The 17,083-nt window shown below is 37.7% G+C and overlaps 2 protein-coding genes across 8 annotated transcripts in view; one reads left to right on the plus strand and one right to left on the minus strand.

The window, feature by feature from the left end:
• Positions 1 to 4,532, plus strand: part of WDR19 (WD repeat domain 19) — a 93,881-nt gene extending 89,349 nt beyond the window's left edge. For all 6 annotated transcript variants that reach the window (XM_061192174.1, XM_061192176.1, XM_061192175.1 and 3 more), the window contains one exon: positions 4,246 to 4,532. The gene's annotated coding sequence lies outside the window, so the exon portion shown is untranslated. The remainder of the gene's footprint in view (positions 1 to 4,245) is intronic.
• Positions 4,533 to 5,916: 1,384 nt separating this feature from the next.
• RFC1 (replication factor C subunit 1) overlaps positions 5,917 to 17,083 on the minus strand; it is a 79,669-nt gene continuing 68,502 nt past the window's right edge. The window contains exons 18-25 of one of the 2 annotated variants that reach the window (XM_061192180.1): positions 15,517 to 15,612; positions 15,296 to 15,394; positions 13,950 to 14,104; positions 13,706 to 13,823; positions 11,279 to 11,424; positions 9,661 to 9,874; positions 8,339 to 8,530; positions 5,917 to 7,313 (exon numbers count right to left, since the gene is read on the minus strand). In XM_061192180.1, coding sequence (XP_061048163.1) covers positions 7,236 to 7,313; positions 8,339 to 8,530; positions 9,661 to 9,874; positions 11,279 to 11,424; positions 13,706 to 13,823; positions 13,950 to 14,104; positions 15,296 to 15,394; positions 15,517 to 15,612 — 1,098 coding nt within the window. In that variant the 3' untranslated portion in view covers positions 5,917 to 7,235. Of the gene's footprint in view, positions 7,314 to 7,704; positions 7,752 to 8,338; positions 8,531 to 9,660; positions 9,875 to 11,278; positions 11,425 to 13,705; positions 13,824 to 13,949; positions 14,105 to 15,295; positions 15,395 to 15,516; positions 15,613 to 17,083 lie in introns of those variants that run through there. The other variant, XM_061192181.1, reaches the window with a different exon arrangement.

The raw sequence follows: 17,083 nt of genomic DNA on the forward strand, positions 1-17,083 counted from the left end.
AAATCAGGAAGTGTGGTGCTTCCAGCTTCGTTCTTTCTCAACGTTGCTTTTTGGCTGTTCAGTGTCTTTGTCGTTCCATACAAATATTAGGATTGTTTGTTCTATTTCTGTGAAAAATGCCATTGGAAATTGATAGGAATTGCATTGAATCTGTAGATTGCTTTGGGTAGTGTGGACACTTTAACAATATTAATTCTTCCAATCCATAAGCATAGAAAATCTTTCCATTTATTTATATCTTCAGTTTCTTTCATCAGTGTCTTATAGTTTTTCAGTGCACAGGTCTCTCACCTCCTCGGTTAAATTCACTCCTAGGTATTGTATTCTTTTTGATGCAATTGTAAATAAGATTGTTTTCTTAATTTCTCTTTCTGATAGTTCATTATTAGATACAACAGATTTTTGTATATTGATTTTGTATCCTGCAATTTTGCTGAATTTATTAGTTCTAACAGCTTTTTTGGTGGTCTTCAGGGTTCCCTATATATAATATGTCATCTGCAAATAGTGACAGTTTAACTTATTATTCCTTTCCTATCTGAATGCCTTTTTCTTTTTCTTGCCTGAAGGCAAGAGTCACATCCTTGTCTTATTCCTGATCTTCGAGGAAAAGCTTTCAGCTTTTCACCATTGAGTGTGATAGCTGTGGGCTTGTCCTATATGGCCTTTATGATGTTGAGGTATGTTCCCTCTATACCCACTTTTGTGAAAGTTTTTATCATGAGCAGATGCTGAATTTTGTCAGATGCTTTTTCTATATCAAGATGATCATATGATTTTTATCCTTCATTTTGTTAATGTGGTGTATCATCTTGATTGATTTCTGGATGTTAGACTATCCTTGCATTCCTCCAATAAATCCCACTTGATTGTGGTGTGTGATTCCTTTAATGTATTATTGAATTCAGTTTGCTAATATTTTGTTGAGGGTTTTTTTTTTGTTTTTTTTTTTAAGTATTTGTTTATTTATGGCTGTGTTGGGTCTTCGTTTCTGTGCGAGGGCTTTCTCTAGTTGTGGCAAATGGGGGCCACTCTTCATTGCAGTGCGCGGGCCTCTCACTATCGCGGCCTCTCTTGTTGCGGAGCACAGGCTCCAGACGCGCAGGCTCAGTAACTGTGGCTCACGGGCCCAGATGCTCCGCGGCATGTGGGATCTTCCCAGACCAGGGCTCGAACCCGTGTCCCCTGCATTAGCAGGCAGATTCTCAACCACTGCGCCACCAGGGAAGCCCTTGTTGAGGGCTTTTGCAACTATGTTCATCAGAGATATTGGCCTGTAATTTTCTTTCTTGTAGTTTCTTTGTCTGGTTTTGGTATCAGAGTAATGCTGGCCTCATGGAATGAGTTTGGAAGTGTTTCCTCTTCTGTTTTTTGGAAAAGTTTGAGAAGGATTGGTATTAATTCTTCTCTAAGTGTTTGGTAGAATTAACCAGCGAAGCCATCTGGTCCTGGATTTTTGTTTGTCAGGTTGTTTTTGATTACTGATTCAATCTCCTTGATAGTAATTGGTCTAATTTTCTATTTCTTCATGATTCAGTATTAGAAGGTTGTATGTTTCTAGGAATTTATCCATTTCTTCTAGGTTGTCCATTTTGCTGGCATTATAGTATTTCGTAGTAGTCTCTTTTGTATTTCTGTGGTATCGAATGTAATATCTCCTCTTTCATTACTGATTTTGAGTCCCCTTTTTTTCTTGGTGATTCTAGCTAAAGGTTTGTCTATTTATCTATCTTTTGGGGGGAAAAAATAGCTATTAGTTTCATTGAACTTTTCTATTGTCTTTTTAGTCTCCATTTCATTTATTTCTGCTCTTTGAGATTTCCTTCCTCTACTAATTTTGGGCTTAGCTTGTTCTTTTTCTAGTTCCTTAAGGTGTGAAGTTAGGCTGTTTATTTGAGATCCTTCTTGTTTCTTAATGCAGGTGTTTATTGTTATGAACTTACTTCTTAGAAACTGTTTTTGTTGCATCCCATAAGATTTGGTATGCTGTATAGCTGTACCTCAGTATTCGTGGGGGATTGGTTCCAGGATCCCTAGTGGATACCAACATCCATGGATGCTCAAGTCCCTTATATATAATGGTGTAGTATTTGAATATAACCTATGCACATCTTCCCGTATACTTTAAATCATCTCTAGATTACTTATATTACCTAATACAATGTAAATGCTATGTAAATAGTTGCCAGCATGTAGCAAATTCAAGTTTTGCTTTTTGGAACGTTCTGGTACTTTTTTTTTTCCTGAATCTTTTGATCCATGGTTGGTTGGATCTGTGGCTATGGAACCCACAGATATGGAGGGCAAACTCTATTTCCATTTTCATGTCTCAGGTATTTTTTTTATTTCTCTTTTGATTTCTTCTTTGACCCAGCGGTTGTTGAGTAGCATGTTTGAATCTCCACGTATTTGTGAATTTTCCAGTTTTCTTCTTGTAATTGATTTGTAGTTTCATACTTTTGTGGTCAGAAAAGATGCTTGATATGATTTCAGTCTTCTAAGTTTATTAAGACTTGTTTTGTGGCCTTACATATGATCTATCCTGGAGAAATGTTCCATGTGTGCTTGAGAAGAATGTGTATTCTCCTGCTTTGGGATGGAATGTTCTGTAAATGCGTTAAGTCCATCTGGTCTAACATGTCATTTAAGACCAATGTTTCCTTATTGGTTTTCTGTCAAATGAAAATCTATTCACTGATGAAAGTGGGGTAATGAAGTCCCCTCCTATTACTGTATTGCGCTTTCTTCCTTTAGATATGTTAATATTTGCTTATATTTAGGTGCTGCTAATGTAAATAAAAAATATTTACAAATGTTATATCCTCTTGTGGATTGATCCCTTTATCATTATATAATGGCCTTCTTTGTCCCTTCTTACAGCCTTTGTTTTGAAGTCTATTTTGTCTAAGTATAGCTACTCCAGCTTTCTTTTGGTTTCCATTAGCATGGAATATCTTTTTCCATTCCTTCACTTTCAGTCTGTGTGTCCTTAAAGCTGAGTGAGTCTCTTGCGGGCAGCATATAGATGGATCTTGGGTTTTATCCATTCTGTCTTTTGATCAGAGAATTTATAATTATATTTAAAGTAGTTATTGATAGATAGGGACTTGCTGCCATTTTGTTCATTGTTTTCTGGCTGTTTTGTAATTCCTTTGTTCCTTTCTTCTTTTCTTGCTCCTTTTTCTCTTTTTGTGATCTGACAATTTTCTGTAGTCATGCTTAGATTCCTTTCTCTTTTGTCTACCATAGGTTTCGCTTTGTGGATACCATGAGACTTACTTACATAAAATATAACAGCCTGTTTGAAGTTGATAACAACTTAAGTTCAAATGCATTTTTACTCTCACCATCCACATTGTTTGTGATGTCACAATTTATATCTTTTTATCTTGTGTATCCATTAACAAATTATTATAGTTATTTTTACTATTTTGTCTTTTAACTTTCACACTAGATTTATAAGTACCTACCATTACAACATTAGATTATTCTGAATTTATATATTTACCTTTACCTTTGAGATTTACAATTTCATATATTTTCATATTATTAATTAGTGCCCTTGTGTTTCAGCTTAAAGAAGTCCCTTTAACATTTCTTGTAAGGCCAGTCTAGTGGTGATGAACCTCTTTAGCTTTTCCTTGCCTGGAAAACTTCCTCACTCCTTCAATTTTGAAGGATGGCTTTCCCAGGTAGAATATTCTTGGTTGGCAGTTTTATTCTTTCAGCACTTTGACTGTATCAATCAATCAGGCCACTCTCTTCTAGCCTGCAAAGTTTCTGCCAAAAGAATCTGCTGACAGTCTTATGGGGGGGAGGGGGTTCCCCTGTACATAACAAACAAGTTGTTTTCTTTTGCTGCTTTTAAGATTGTCTTCTTGTCTTTAACGTCTGGCAGTTTAATTATAACTTGTCTTGGTATGGGCCTCTTTGGGTTGAGTTGCTGAGCACTAACCTTGCACTTTCTCATTCTTCTCAGTAAGGTGGCTGTTATCCTCATCCTCACTTTGTAACAGAGGTTCAACAGCTTGCCCATACAGTTTTAGTCAGTTGAAAAGCCAAGACTGAAACTCAATTACAGACTGGAAATTTCTTACTTGAATGTAGTGATCCTGCTCCACATTCCAGAAATGAGCAAAAATATCTTCTTTATTATGCTTGGCTTTATTACTAAATGCTAGTAGTTACTTGAAACCCTTCTAAAAGCATATGGGTTTTTGTTTTTTATTTTTTTGTCCTTTCTAGGTATTATGGTCCTGAGAAGATACCATTTTTCCACAGGAGGCTGTGTTTCTACCCCTGGCAGATTTCAAGATGGTCCTTCCTGAATACAGAAAAAACAAGGTCACCTCTTCAGGTCACCACTTTCAACTTCTGTAGAGTGGCAAACAAACAGTGACATATAACATGCTGTTTATTATACTCTGTATATTTCCTCTTCTGAGTCTTACATATTCTATGCTCTATACTGTTAATAGTAACCTATGACATAACTGTAAATATTCAGCTTTTTGATATCTTTTCTATTTTGAAATACCTCCTTTAAAATAAACTTATTGATTAGATATTTGTAATGTTTTCCCAGATTTAAAGACAGAAAAAGAAATAAAGGAAGGTAGCTTTAAACCATACTGTGAAGTCTGGGCAGCACAGATATTAACAGTGTTAAAAAGTTTGAAGTGAGAGGCTTACACAAATCAAGGCTATTTAGCAGAATCAGTCGTCTGAGAATAAAAACATCAAAAATCAGTAAAATCAGCATTTTTAAAGAATGAAACTATAAGCTTATGTTTCTTGAGTCATTATACTACATAGCATGGAATTCCTGTCACAAAATTAAATCATTTGACTTCCCCTGAAGACATACATTATTCAGAATCTTCCCCAAGGTGGTTAGAGGGTTCCTTTCCCATGTCACACACACCCAATACTATACATATCAGTATATGCTTCCTTGCCATCCAAAGCCAAAGTACCAAAGTCTGAGCAGCTGACAGAATCATGTAGCCTAACTAACTAACTAACTCTGAATGTATCAGATGATATGATTTTACAGTATAGCCACCAGCATTCTGAGCATTACAGAGGTACCTACGAGCCTAGGGTAGAACCCAAAGTGCCAATAAAGTTTTACAGCATCCAGGTATCCATATGCATGCCTCCAGCTTTATGTTTTTCCTTCCCAAAGGCTGGCTAGAGCCCTGGCCTTCCTAAGTGATACAAGTCATTACCATTAAACCCACCCGTAGTCCCTTTGTTTTGTGTTATCACTTGAGGGATGTTGTAAGGTTACAGGAATAATAAGAGCCATAGGCACTTGGGATCTGTAAGGGTAAGCACATTATATTTTGGGAGTTAGTTATGGGCCTTAGACATTCACTAATGAGCATAATTGTACCAGAACTTATTTAGGAAGATACTCCTCCTAGTACACATAACTATGTGCTCCTTATTAATAACTTCAAGAGGCCCAATAATGTTGCTGTAAATAATACACTGATAAAACTTAAAAAATGAAGGATGAAGTAGTATTAGTAATAAAGTAGTAGTTTGTTATAGACTACCAAATGGCCAAGACTCGATCGCAAAGAAAGCATGTATACAGTTTTATGCTACAAGGATGATGTGTGGCATCCAGTGGCTCCAATAAGGATTTACTGGTTGCTCCAAATTATAATGAACAAGTAAAGGACACTATCTGTTATTCTGGCTGCAAGGAGATTACAGTCCCTTTCCTGGGAAGCACAGAGCAAGTAGGCAGATATGACTTGCATATCAAAAAGCAATAGAAATGGAAAAATACGCATAAGAAATTTATGCTCACCCCACTGGTGAGGTGAGGCAGTCGTCAATCAAGAAAATCTTCACTGAAGCAGAAGTTTCAAGCAGGGCTTTTAACAAAGAGAGGGACGTGGCTTAGTAGGCAAAGGCTTAAGGCAACATTTTATTCCCATAATGAACTTAATCTACATGAAAGATATTTTTCACACTGGTAAATACATTTTAAATGTCTCAAGAACTTCCTCTCGCCTCCCAAACAAGACTACCAGTTCCTTAAAGGCAGGGAACAGAATCCTGGTTTTACATTCCTTTTAGCACATATCTCGCAGAAGTAGCACATACCCTTGAGCATTTACTGACAAGATTAAAGAAATTGCTAGACACCCAAATTCCAGACTAGTTCCACAGCCTCAGGCCCCTCAACAAGCACAGTTACAGGTACAATCTAAAGTTCCAGTAGCGTTTGTGGAATCTGTCAGGACAGAACTGGATCCCTCAGGGACAAAGTAAACAAAAGCCAGTGTTCATTTAGTCCCAAACCAGAGTGAGGATAAGAGTTTGACCCAGCCTAGGCCCTACTGGTTTTAAACTAATGAGTTGACACTCTGGAAGGCTAGGAATGTCTGACAATCTTTCTGCAGCCACAATACCCTCTAATAATAACAAAGAGGCCTCTCCACGAAATTCTATTCACACCAGAGGTGTGGTTGACACTCATAGGGGTAATGAACTTGGGAATTATAGAGTTCTGACTCTTCAACTGCCAAAGTTATGTTTCACAGAACAGGTTAGTAGGAATATAGTTAGCTTTTGTATCCAATCATTTGCAAATTAATAAGGAAAAAATATACCAACATAGTATCTTACTGTACAAGATGACAATCTTAAGAATTTGTACATGTATCATGTGAAACATTTTTATTTCTAATTTCTATTTTGCAAGATATTTGACAATGTACAAAGAATACCCAGTTCTAGGTGGTGATTGTTTTGTATTTTGATTTATTTACAAAATTTCTCCACATAATAGTAACTACTGTTTTTTAAAAATCGGCATTGCTCCTATAATGGCTATTAGGATAAATTCTTAAGCCTACAAAAGCCGCCTTAGTACCTCTGTTCCCAGACATATTACTGTTAACTAAAAAAAATCTGACTCCAAAGCCCACATGTAGTTTCTAATTCTGAATATACAGTCATTTTGAAGTACAATCTCATTAGATTGACAGGGGACAGTGGAGGACCCAAGCAGTCCTATCAACCTCTATAAGAGGTGTACATCAGCCTACTGTTTACATCCTTCTAGCTGTACCACCGTTTATTTGTAATGGGACCATGAGGTTGCCCCATTACACTAAAACATGGTTCCTTTGGAAAAACAAGGCATTCTCTAAGACCAGCTAGACTGGTCAGCAGGTTGAGTAAAAAGTAGCAGTCAGCAGTGAAAAATGGTTTCATTTCTTTGAACTTTTTCCTTTTCCTTTTCTGGACTCTTTTTCTGATTTTGAAGGCTTTGAAGATTTTGTCTTTTTCTGTTGGGAGGGAAAGATGCACAAAATAGTTAGTAGCTGTGTTTATGAGTAAATGAAATAAGTTCATCTCTACAATAAATCAAATCTTTACCTGCAGCTTAATAAAGAAGAAAGGTTGCAAACACCTAGATCTTGAACTACGGCTATCCCCGATGAGCTTACTAATAACAACTGGCTAGCTGTAGCTCTGAACTACTGGAAAGCTATTTAGACTCTAGAACTAGGATATGTTCCCCAGAACACCGATATATTTAGGAAAGGCAAAATAAGCAAGAGATAATTTACACACACGGTAATGTTTTCATGAAGAATTTCCTTTTCTTTCAGTTTCAGATTAGAGATCCAAACACACTCAGTTTGAGCAGGGGAGGGAGTAGACGTCTTATGTCTGCACAAGACTAGACAGAGCCACACTGGAGAAGGCCGCTATCCCCACCCCTGCACATACAAAACAGAATCGAGGGGCACGAATGATAAACGCACACACACTCAGGACAGAAGAGGATACAAACTAGATTCCTTTGCCTCAGCCAATGGTAAACAGGGGGCTGACACCATAAATGATTTTAATCCTTCCTAGCAAAAGATGAGGATGTTTTGCCCTGGGAAACTTCTATGGGCAGTTCAACAGCTGTAGCAAAAAATCAATAACAGAAAGGAGAAATGGTTTCATTCAAAATGCTTTTCCTGATTATGCTATGAAAATATGTCTGTGGGTAAAACACACACCAATGGCAAATAAAAAATAATAGTCCTTTTTCCAACAGAGCATATGACCATTAATATGATGGCCTATTTTTTTTGCTGTCTGGCTCTTCCACTGTTACAAGAAGCTGACTGTTTATAAAAATGAAATCTACACCTTCTTCACCCTCGGAACTGTGATGAACAAAAAAAAAGTATTTTCGGCTTCCTCTGTTACTTGCTAAACAGGCTCTGAATAATTTCAAAAGGCAAGTTATACACAAGATAAGCTATTTTGAGGGAGTATCATAGCTTCTCCTATTTGCAGATGAAAATACTACCTTGATCATAGCATCAGTTTCCAAAGTATCCTGGTCTTTCTCATCAGATTGAGAGTCATCTTCATTTAACTCTTCATTGTATTCAGAATCCAGCACTGGGCCTGTGCTGTGTCTGTGTATCTTTACTGCCTGGAGTGAATACGGAATAAGGTGGACTTCCTTATTGTAAGCTCTTGTGAAGGCTGCTTTCACCTACACAAAAGGAATAGAGGGAGGTTTTTAAAACTCTAACTGCCGAACAACCCCTTTAAACTCTGTAGGCCTAGAGGCTCTGAGAGACCCTAGGAGCCCCTTGAAATTGTTTGTAAAATATGTATGCATGTACATGTAAGTATATATGCATTTTCCTATGGAGAAGTTCCATATTTTTCACGACATTCTTAATAGAGCCATGACTCAAAAAATAATCAGTATTAGGGAACATTAGGCAGATTTTTAAAAGTCACTCTAAGTCATCAATTTTTTCTATTCAGTGTTCTCTGCAGTTCTACAAAGTGACAAGCAAAGTTAGTCAGTGAACCAATAAATCAAAAAAGGCTTACAATAAAGTACGAGTTAAAGTTGTCCTTTAATTACCACAAAATATATAAATTACCGTTACCACAAAAATAGGCTATTTCAAAATACTAAGTAACTTGAAAAGCCTTAACCTCAAGCTTCTAAACCTAACTGTAGAATTAGTCCACAAATTCTAACAATGGATGTCTCTTGTGAGAATTTACCTATAGTCATACCCGTAGTCAGGTCAAAATTCTAGAGAAGGCAAGCCACAGAGAACATGTCTTCTAGAACAGCACCAAGTAAACAAGCACAAGGGTGACATATTAGATATCACAAACTCATTTATGTCACTTTAGTTTTTTCATGTTCACTATATAAAGTAGGGGATACATTATTACATAATAGATTGTCCAACTGTAATAAATACACTAAAACACAGATTAGGCAGACTAAGAAAAAGCCTAAAAATGCTCAGCCAGTAAACACTTCTTTTCATAATGCATTACCACCACCTCACTTTTACTTCCCCAGGCTCATCTGCCTACCCTTGTAAGGAATACATCTACATTTGCTCCTCAGATTTCACACCTTGCTTTTCCACGCAGGATAAGGCAAAGATAAAACTATAAATTATAAAAGTCAAATCCCAAAGTCTACTCTTAATATTGTACTCAAATAGTATCTTTGGAAAGCACAGACCATAAGCAAAAAGCATTTAAGAAAAGAAATTAAACTTTTAAAAGCATCTAAAACATCTCTGAAGTACTCCTAGTACACGGTAATTACAAAGTGATGGAGAACCAGCGGGGTACACAGCTTACCTTGGGATCCAGCTTGGAGAAGGGACTAGGTCTGTCTCCCCAGCTGCTAATTTCCATAATATTCTCAAAGTCTTCTTTCATCAAATAATACGTGTCCATAAGAGCAACAACATCCTGTACTCCTTCTATCCCTTGTGAGGTCAAGGGCTGTACAAGTGCATCCCTTATATGTGACAGATAATCCACGTTTACAGTCCTTTTGCTGGAGTAAGTTCTTAAACCGAAACAAAAGAGATACACTGTAATCAATGGCAAACTACCACCAACTCATAGTTTGCTGGAGTTTAATCCACTTTTAATAATGTTTAATGGAAAGCTTACTAAGGAACAGCTGGTGTAGGGAAAGCTTAGCACTACACCACTAGGGTAATGGATACATACCAATGTATCTACACAAATATAGTGGAAGCATCAAAGAGGCACACCCCAGGGCAAAGTGATAACGTCACCTTGAAAAAGTGGTGGGCAGGGAATAGGAAAGGAGTTGAAAGGCAGGCCTTCAGCTTGAGCAATGAGAAGAGCAGGGGAAAAGAGCCCTTTCAAGCTTCTAGAGGCCACCTGTATCTCTTGGCTCATGGTCCCTTTGTCCATCTTCAAAGCCAGCAGTGGGAGCGCAGCATCTTCACATCTCTCTGACTGACGCTGCTGCCTACCTCCACCACTCTTTTTATTTTTTATTTTGTAAAAACACTTATGATTACTTTGGGCCCATCCAGATAATCCAGGGTAATCTTCCCATCTCAACATGGGAATAAATTTGTGTTGTTTTAAGCCAGTAAGTTTTGGTAATTTGCTATAGCAGCAATAGAAAACTAACATGGGGTAGCAAAAAAAAGACCCACACCATAGGCTACGAAGAGGGATCTTAGTAGGAAGTAGAATTCTACAGGAACAGAAGAAAGGAACATCTCAGTTCAGTTTTAAACAAAAGTTAAGGTTAGACTAATATTAATATTCTCTCCAGAGACTAGAAAGGAAAATAAGATTAAGTAGTTCTTCATGGTTAAAAACGAATCCCTAAAGTTCACTTAATATTTGTGTGCAAGCACATTTCTAAGTTTCTAAACTGTAAAAAATTTAACCAAATAATAAGAATTTTTGAACTTCCTTAAACTTCTCCAAAGACACTGGTTTTCAATCATCTGAGTATCCACCTTCTGTAATACGCTAAACTGTATCCCCCTGTCCCAAATGACTAGGTCAGTTTACTATTAGGATAGGAGGCAAAAACTAGTTCATTTACTTAAATAGTTCCCTTTTTCCTATTAATTTCTTTGGAGGCCAAGATATTATGTATGCCTACTAGTAATAGGCATAGTCACAATAACAATAAATAATAGCACTACCTCAGATTTATATAGCTTTAAAACTTATCTTAACATTATGGCACATCTACCATCTGGCTTTATTCTCCAAAGTATCCTTTTAAGTGATAAAACGAGTGTCATACTAATTACAGATAATAAAACTCAGGGCCATGAACTTATCCATGTTCATTTATCTAGTTAGTAATGAAATCAAAACTAAAACACAAATCTTTGTGACTCATGCTATCCTTATTAAAGGCTAAATATACTACCCTGATAAAATGCCACACATAGAGTAATACCCCGCTTACCTGAGACTCATATGCAATGCTAGGTCCTGAACAATACGATCGTGTTTGCCCATAGATGAGTGCTTCCCCAACCAACTTGGGAAGGTAGGAAACTGGGTCATGTACCCCCTCATTAACTCTCCAGGAAGAACACTGGCATAAATGGCCTGAAAAAATTAATTGCAGTCCACAAGTTAAATTCAGTACTGAGTTAAGTTGCTTCTTTAGCAGCTGTTGGCTTCCAAGCAGTTTCCAGAAAATGCAGTAACATTGCCCCTGGTACCTAATTCCAAGATAGGCCCCTTCCCTCTCTCTCTCATCTGTTGGTATGGGAAACTTCAACTTGAGAAAACAATTAATTGCAGTAAATGCCTTGGTCCAAAACATGTTATGGCCCTCACAGATCATCTTGCCAACCCAGACTCAGCCAACTGATCTCAACATACACCAGTTACCTCACAATGCCAGTGTTATAGAAAAAACTGTTTAAGAGGAATATGACTGTCTTCAACATAAGGTATCAATAAACCAGGTGGATCAAAGCATGGAAAATCTAATAATTAGAGAATCAAGTAAACTGGCACTTGAGAAAAGTTTTTTTTAAAGGTATCCTTGGATATCTTCTATATCCAGGGTTTTTACCTTTTTTTTTAATATAAATTTATTTATTTTTGGCTGTGTTAGGTCTTCGTTGTGGGCTTTCTCTAGTTGCGGTGAGCGTGGGCTACTCTTCATTGCGGTGCCGCGGGCTTCTCATTGCGGTGGCTTCTCTTGTTGTGGAGCATGGGCTCTAGGTGTGTGGGCTTCAGTAGTTGTGGCATGCAGGCTCATGGGCTCTAGAGCACAGGCTCAGTAGTTGTGGCGAACAGGCTTAGTTGCTCCGTGGCATGTGGTATCTTCCCGGACCAGGGCTCGAACCCATGTCCCCTGCATTGGCAGGTGGATTCTTAACCACTGTGCCACCAAGGAAGTCCCAGGGTTTTTACTTTTTTAAACGTTGGAATTATACATAAATCTTGTATCCTGCTTTGTTCTAATAATATTCTCTCATAAGTATTTTTTATATTAGATCATCTTTACAAGTAATTTTAAAGGCTGTATAATGTTCCATCAAGAGGATTTACCATAATTAATCAGAGTCCTATTGCTGAACATGGAGATTTTCTCCCATTTCTTGCTAAATTAATGCTTTAGGGCAGGGGTCCCCAACCCCCAAGCCACGCACCGGTATCCGTAGGAACCGGGCTGCACAGCAGGAGGTGAGCGGCGGGCAAGCGAGCGAAGCTTCATCTGTATTTACAGCCACTCCCCATCACTCGCATTACCGCCTGAGCTCCACCTCCTGTCAGATCAGTGGTGGCATTAGCTTCTCATAGGAGCGTGAACCCTACCGTGAACTGTGCACGCGAGGGATCTAGGTTGCGTGCTCCTTATGAGAATCTAATGCCTGATGATCTGAGGTGGAGCTGAGGCGGTCCCATCACCCCCAGATGGGACCGTCTAGTTGCAGGAAAACAAGCTTAAGGCTCCCACTGATTCTGCATTATGGTGAGTTGTATAATTATTCCATTATATGTTACAATGTAACAATAATAGAAATAACGTGCACAATAAATGTAATGCGCTTGAATCATCCCGAAACCATCCCCCACCCACCACCACCATCCGTGGGAAAACTGTCTTCCATGAAACTGGTCCCTGGTGCCAAAAAGGTTGGGGACCCCTGCTTTAGGAAGTATTTTTGCACATTAAGCTCTTCCTGTGTTTAACATTATTTCTTCAGGATAAATTCTCATAGGTATAATTATTAGGTATAAAAAAAAATGAACACTTTTAAAACATAAGAGAAAGGAATCTTCAAAAGAAGAGTAGACCTCCAGAAGTCCCTTGCTTGTTAGGTCAATATTACATAAATATGCAAAACTCAAGAATAAATAACCAGTCTTAATTACGAAAGTTTGCAAAACTCTGTTTTGAGTAAAAGATATCAACCTAAATAAAATACCCAATACAAAGCTGCCTCTGTAGCAAGGAAGAATAAAGAAAATTAGAATTCATATGTCAGAAAAATGGCTACGGACCTGCCCTGGTTGCATTTCTTCAGGGATGAGCTACTTAGTAACAATCTGGGAGAGCCAAGAATGACAAAAAAGAAATGGATTCTTAAGGTAAAAGAGAGCAAATGAAACTTTTGACTCACATCTTAGTATGACCAAACTCTGACATTCCTATTTCCGTATGTCCATTTACATTAAAAACATTGAAAAATAAGAGTAGATTAAGAAATAGACAATAGTGACCACAAGGAACTTTAATCTATAACAGATTATATTTTTTGCCATTAAGAGCCGTAATGTTTATCTGGTATTTCAAATAATTACAGGAGCTAAAAGCTATTTTGTTCTAACTAAAGCAGGGTCTGTGCTTTAAGGAAAGCCCTATGCTTACCTGTGTGGGCAGAAGACTCCAGTTTTGCTTATTCCGGATCTGACGGTCCACTAGGTCACCATCAGATATGCTGTCTGCTGCTCTGCTTAAAAGCATCAAGTGCTTTTTCATGTCACCCCTGCAGGAATAAACCAGTCCGAATTACACCACTGTCCACACTCCACACCCCTCCTTCCCAGGTATCTGGCCTTCGTAAGGCTGGGAGGGGTACTAATTCTACCCCTCACTAGCTCTGAACACTCACCCTGCGGCTACAGGCTTCACATGTATGTAGTTCTCCTGGACAAAGAGGGGTGCTATTGAATAATCATGAAAAAAGAGATCTAATTTGTCCACAAGTGACATATGAGCAGTCTCCTCTCCAGTTACAAACACTTTCCGGGCAACATCAAATGGGCCCTAAAGAGAGAGAGGGACATACCTAGTAGAATGACCAATATCCAAAACACTGACAACGCCAAATGCTAGCTAAGATGTGTAGTAACAGAAACTCTTTCACTGCTGGTAGGAGTGCAAGATGGTACAGTCACTTTGGAAGACAGATCGGTAGTTTCTTACAAAACTAAATATATTCTTAACATACCATCCAACAACTCCGCTCCTTGGTATTTACCCAAGTGAACTGAAAACATATCCACATAAAAAGAAATGACTTACAAAGCCATGAAAAGATATGGAGAAACCTTAAACGTATATTACTAAGTGAAAGAAGCCAATCTGAAAAGATGACATACTATACGACTCCAACTATATGACATTCTGAAAAAGGTGAAACTATGGAGACAGTAAAAAGATTACTGGTTACCAGGGGCTGGGGGAAGGGAGGGATGAACAGGCAAAGCAAAGAGGATTTTTAGGGCAGTGAAAGTATTCTGTATGATACTACAATGGTGGATAAAGGCCACTACATATTTGTCAAAACCCATAGAATGTACACCACCAAGAGCAAACCCTAATGTTAAACTACGGACTGTGGGTGATAATGGTATGTCAGTGAAGGTCATCAGTTGTAACAAATGTGCCGCTCTGGTGGTGGGTGTTGACAGTGGGGGACATTATACAGGGGGATATGCAGGCAATCTCGATTTTGCTGTGAACCTAAAATGGCTCTGAAAATGTTTACTGATTTTTCAAAAAGAGGAAGGGAGGGGAAAAATACTGTTTAATCATTGCTCTAACTGTAATAATAAATTCTGACTGGTGACTAGGTGAAACAACACAGAGATAATTGATACAGACCTCTAGTTTCAGAGAGGTCATTTAAACTATAAGCCAACTGAAACAAGATTATTCTGAACAGTTCCAAAACCATTCAAAACATGAAATCCATACATAAGGGACTCTAGAAAGGCCATTTCATAACTACTGAGGCATAAAACTTCCCTTTCTCAAAATTGACAATTACATTGACAGTCCTTAAGGAAAAATTCATTTGAATTAGAAACACTTTTAGCAGCTGTCTATATCTCTTATTATAAATATCCATAGGTTCCATAGGTGTCTCAAGGAACTATAAGAACTATTTCAATTAAATTAATACTGACAGGAAAAGAAGTGCTTTGGCACTTAAGAAGTGGAAATTTATTTTACCAATTTGATATCCTTTTTGGCTCTATGAGAATCAGCCTTAGCCTGGTCATAGGTTAGTGCTTTACTTCGTGCACACCACATACTCAGATTGTGTAAAACCTGAAAGAAACACAAGTAAGACACTGTTAAGACAGGAAAATACTGCCACTCCCCATCCCCAAAACACTGAAGGCATCCATTCAAAATAATCATCAATGTTATATAATATATATCTAATTTACCTGTCTGATATCTTGATTGGCTCCCAAAATTATTTCATTCATAGCTGGAGGGGGGATCTTTAAACCCTCTTTAAATGCAATAGACATCATAGCACCCTGAAATTGACAAAGGGGAATGAATCTTCAATGATTTTTTTTTAATTCATATAATCAGATTTTAAAAAAATATTTATCAGGTACTTTTAAAAACTGACCCAGAAAACACTTAAAAAATAAAATGACACTTTCCCAAGGAACATTTATAAGTTTCAGTCTCCAGGCTTTGAAGATTGGAGATCTTATGGGGCATTTTTCTACAAAGCTTTCATCTGAAAAGATTTCCTCTTTATGATGAGGCTCTGCCCACACTTCCAATCTTCACGAGCTTCTAGAATTTTGGAACTGAAGAGCCATTGTGGATCTTAGATATTACCTTTCCCAAGCCTCATATATCCCAGAAATCATATTTTCATTCACAGAAAGATAGACAAGATGAAAAGGCAGAGGGCTATATACCAGATGAAGGAACAAGATAAAACCCCAGAAAAACAACTAAATGAACTGGAGATAGGCAACCTTCCAGAAAAAGAATTCAGAATAATGATAGTGAAGATGATCCAGGACGGCAGAAAAAGAATAGAGGCAAAGATCGAGAAGATGCAAGAAATGTTTAACAAAGACCTAGAAGAATAAAAGAACAAACAAACAGAGATGAACAATACAATAACTGAAATGAAAACTACACTAGAAGGAATCAATAGCAGAATAACTGAGGCAGAAGAACGGATAAGTGACCTAGAAGACAGAATGGTGGAATTCACTGCTGCAGAATAGAATAAAGAAAAAGAATGAAAAGAAATGAAGACAGCCTAAGAGACCTCTTGGACAACATTAAACGCAACAACATTCGCATTATAGGGGTCCCAGAAGGAGAAGAGAGAAAGGACCAGAGAAGATACTTGAAGAGATTATAGTCGAAAACTTCCCTAACATGGGAAAGGAAATAGCCACCCAAGTCCAGGAAGCATGAGTCCCATATAGGATAAACCCGAGGAGTTTACACACCGAGACACATAGTAATCAAATTGGCAAAAATTAAAGACAAAGAAAAATTATTGAAAGCAGCAAGGGAAAAATGACAAATAACATACAAGGGAACTCCCATAAGGTTAACAGCTGATTTCTCAGCAGAAACTCTACAAGCCAGAAGGGAGTGGCATGATATATTTAAAGTGATGAAAGGGAAGAACCTACAACCAAGATTACTCTACCCGGCAAGGATCTCATTCAGATTCGATGGAGAAATCAAAAGCTTTACAGACAAGCAAAAGCTAAGAGAATTCAGCACCACCAAACCAGCTCTACAACAAATGCTAAAGGAATTTCTCTAAGTGGGAAACACAAGAGAAGAAAAGGACCTATAATAACAAACCCAAACATTTAAGAAAATGGGAATAGGAACATACATATCGATAATTACCTTAAATGTAAATGGATTAAATGCTCCCACCAAAAGACACAGACTGGCTGAATGGATACAAAAACAAGACCCGTATATATGCTGTCTACAAGAGACCCACTTCAGACC

Source organism: Eubalaena glacialis, chromosome 5 (genome assembly GCF_028564815.1).
Source record: "Eubalaena glacialis isolate mEubGla1 chromosome 5, mEubGla1.1.hap2.+ XY, whole genome shotgun sequence".
Taxonomy (NCBI): domain Eukaryota; kingdom Metazoa; phylum Chordata; class Mammalia; order Artiodactyla; family Balaenidae; genus Eubalaena; species Eubalaena glacialis.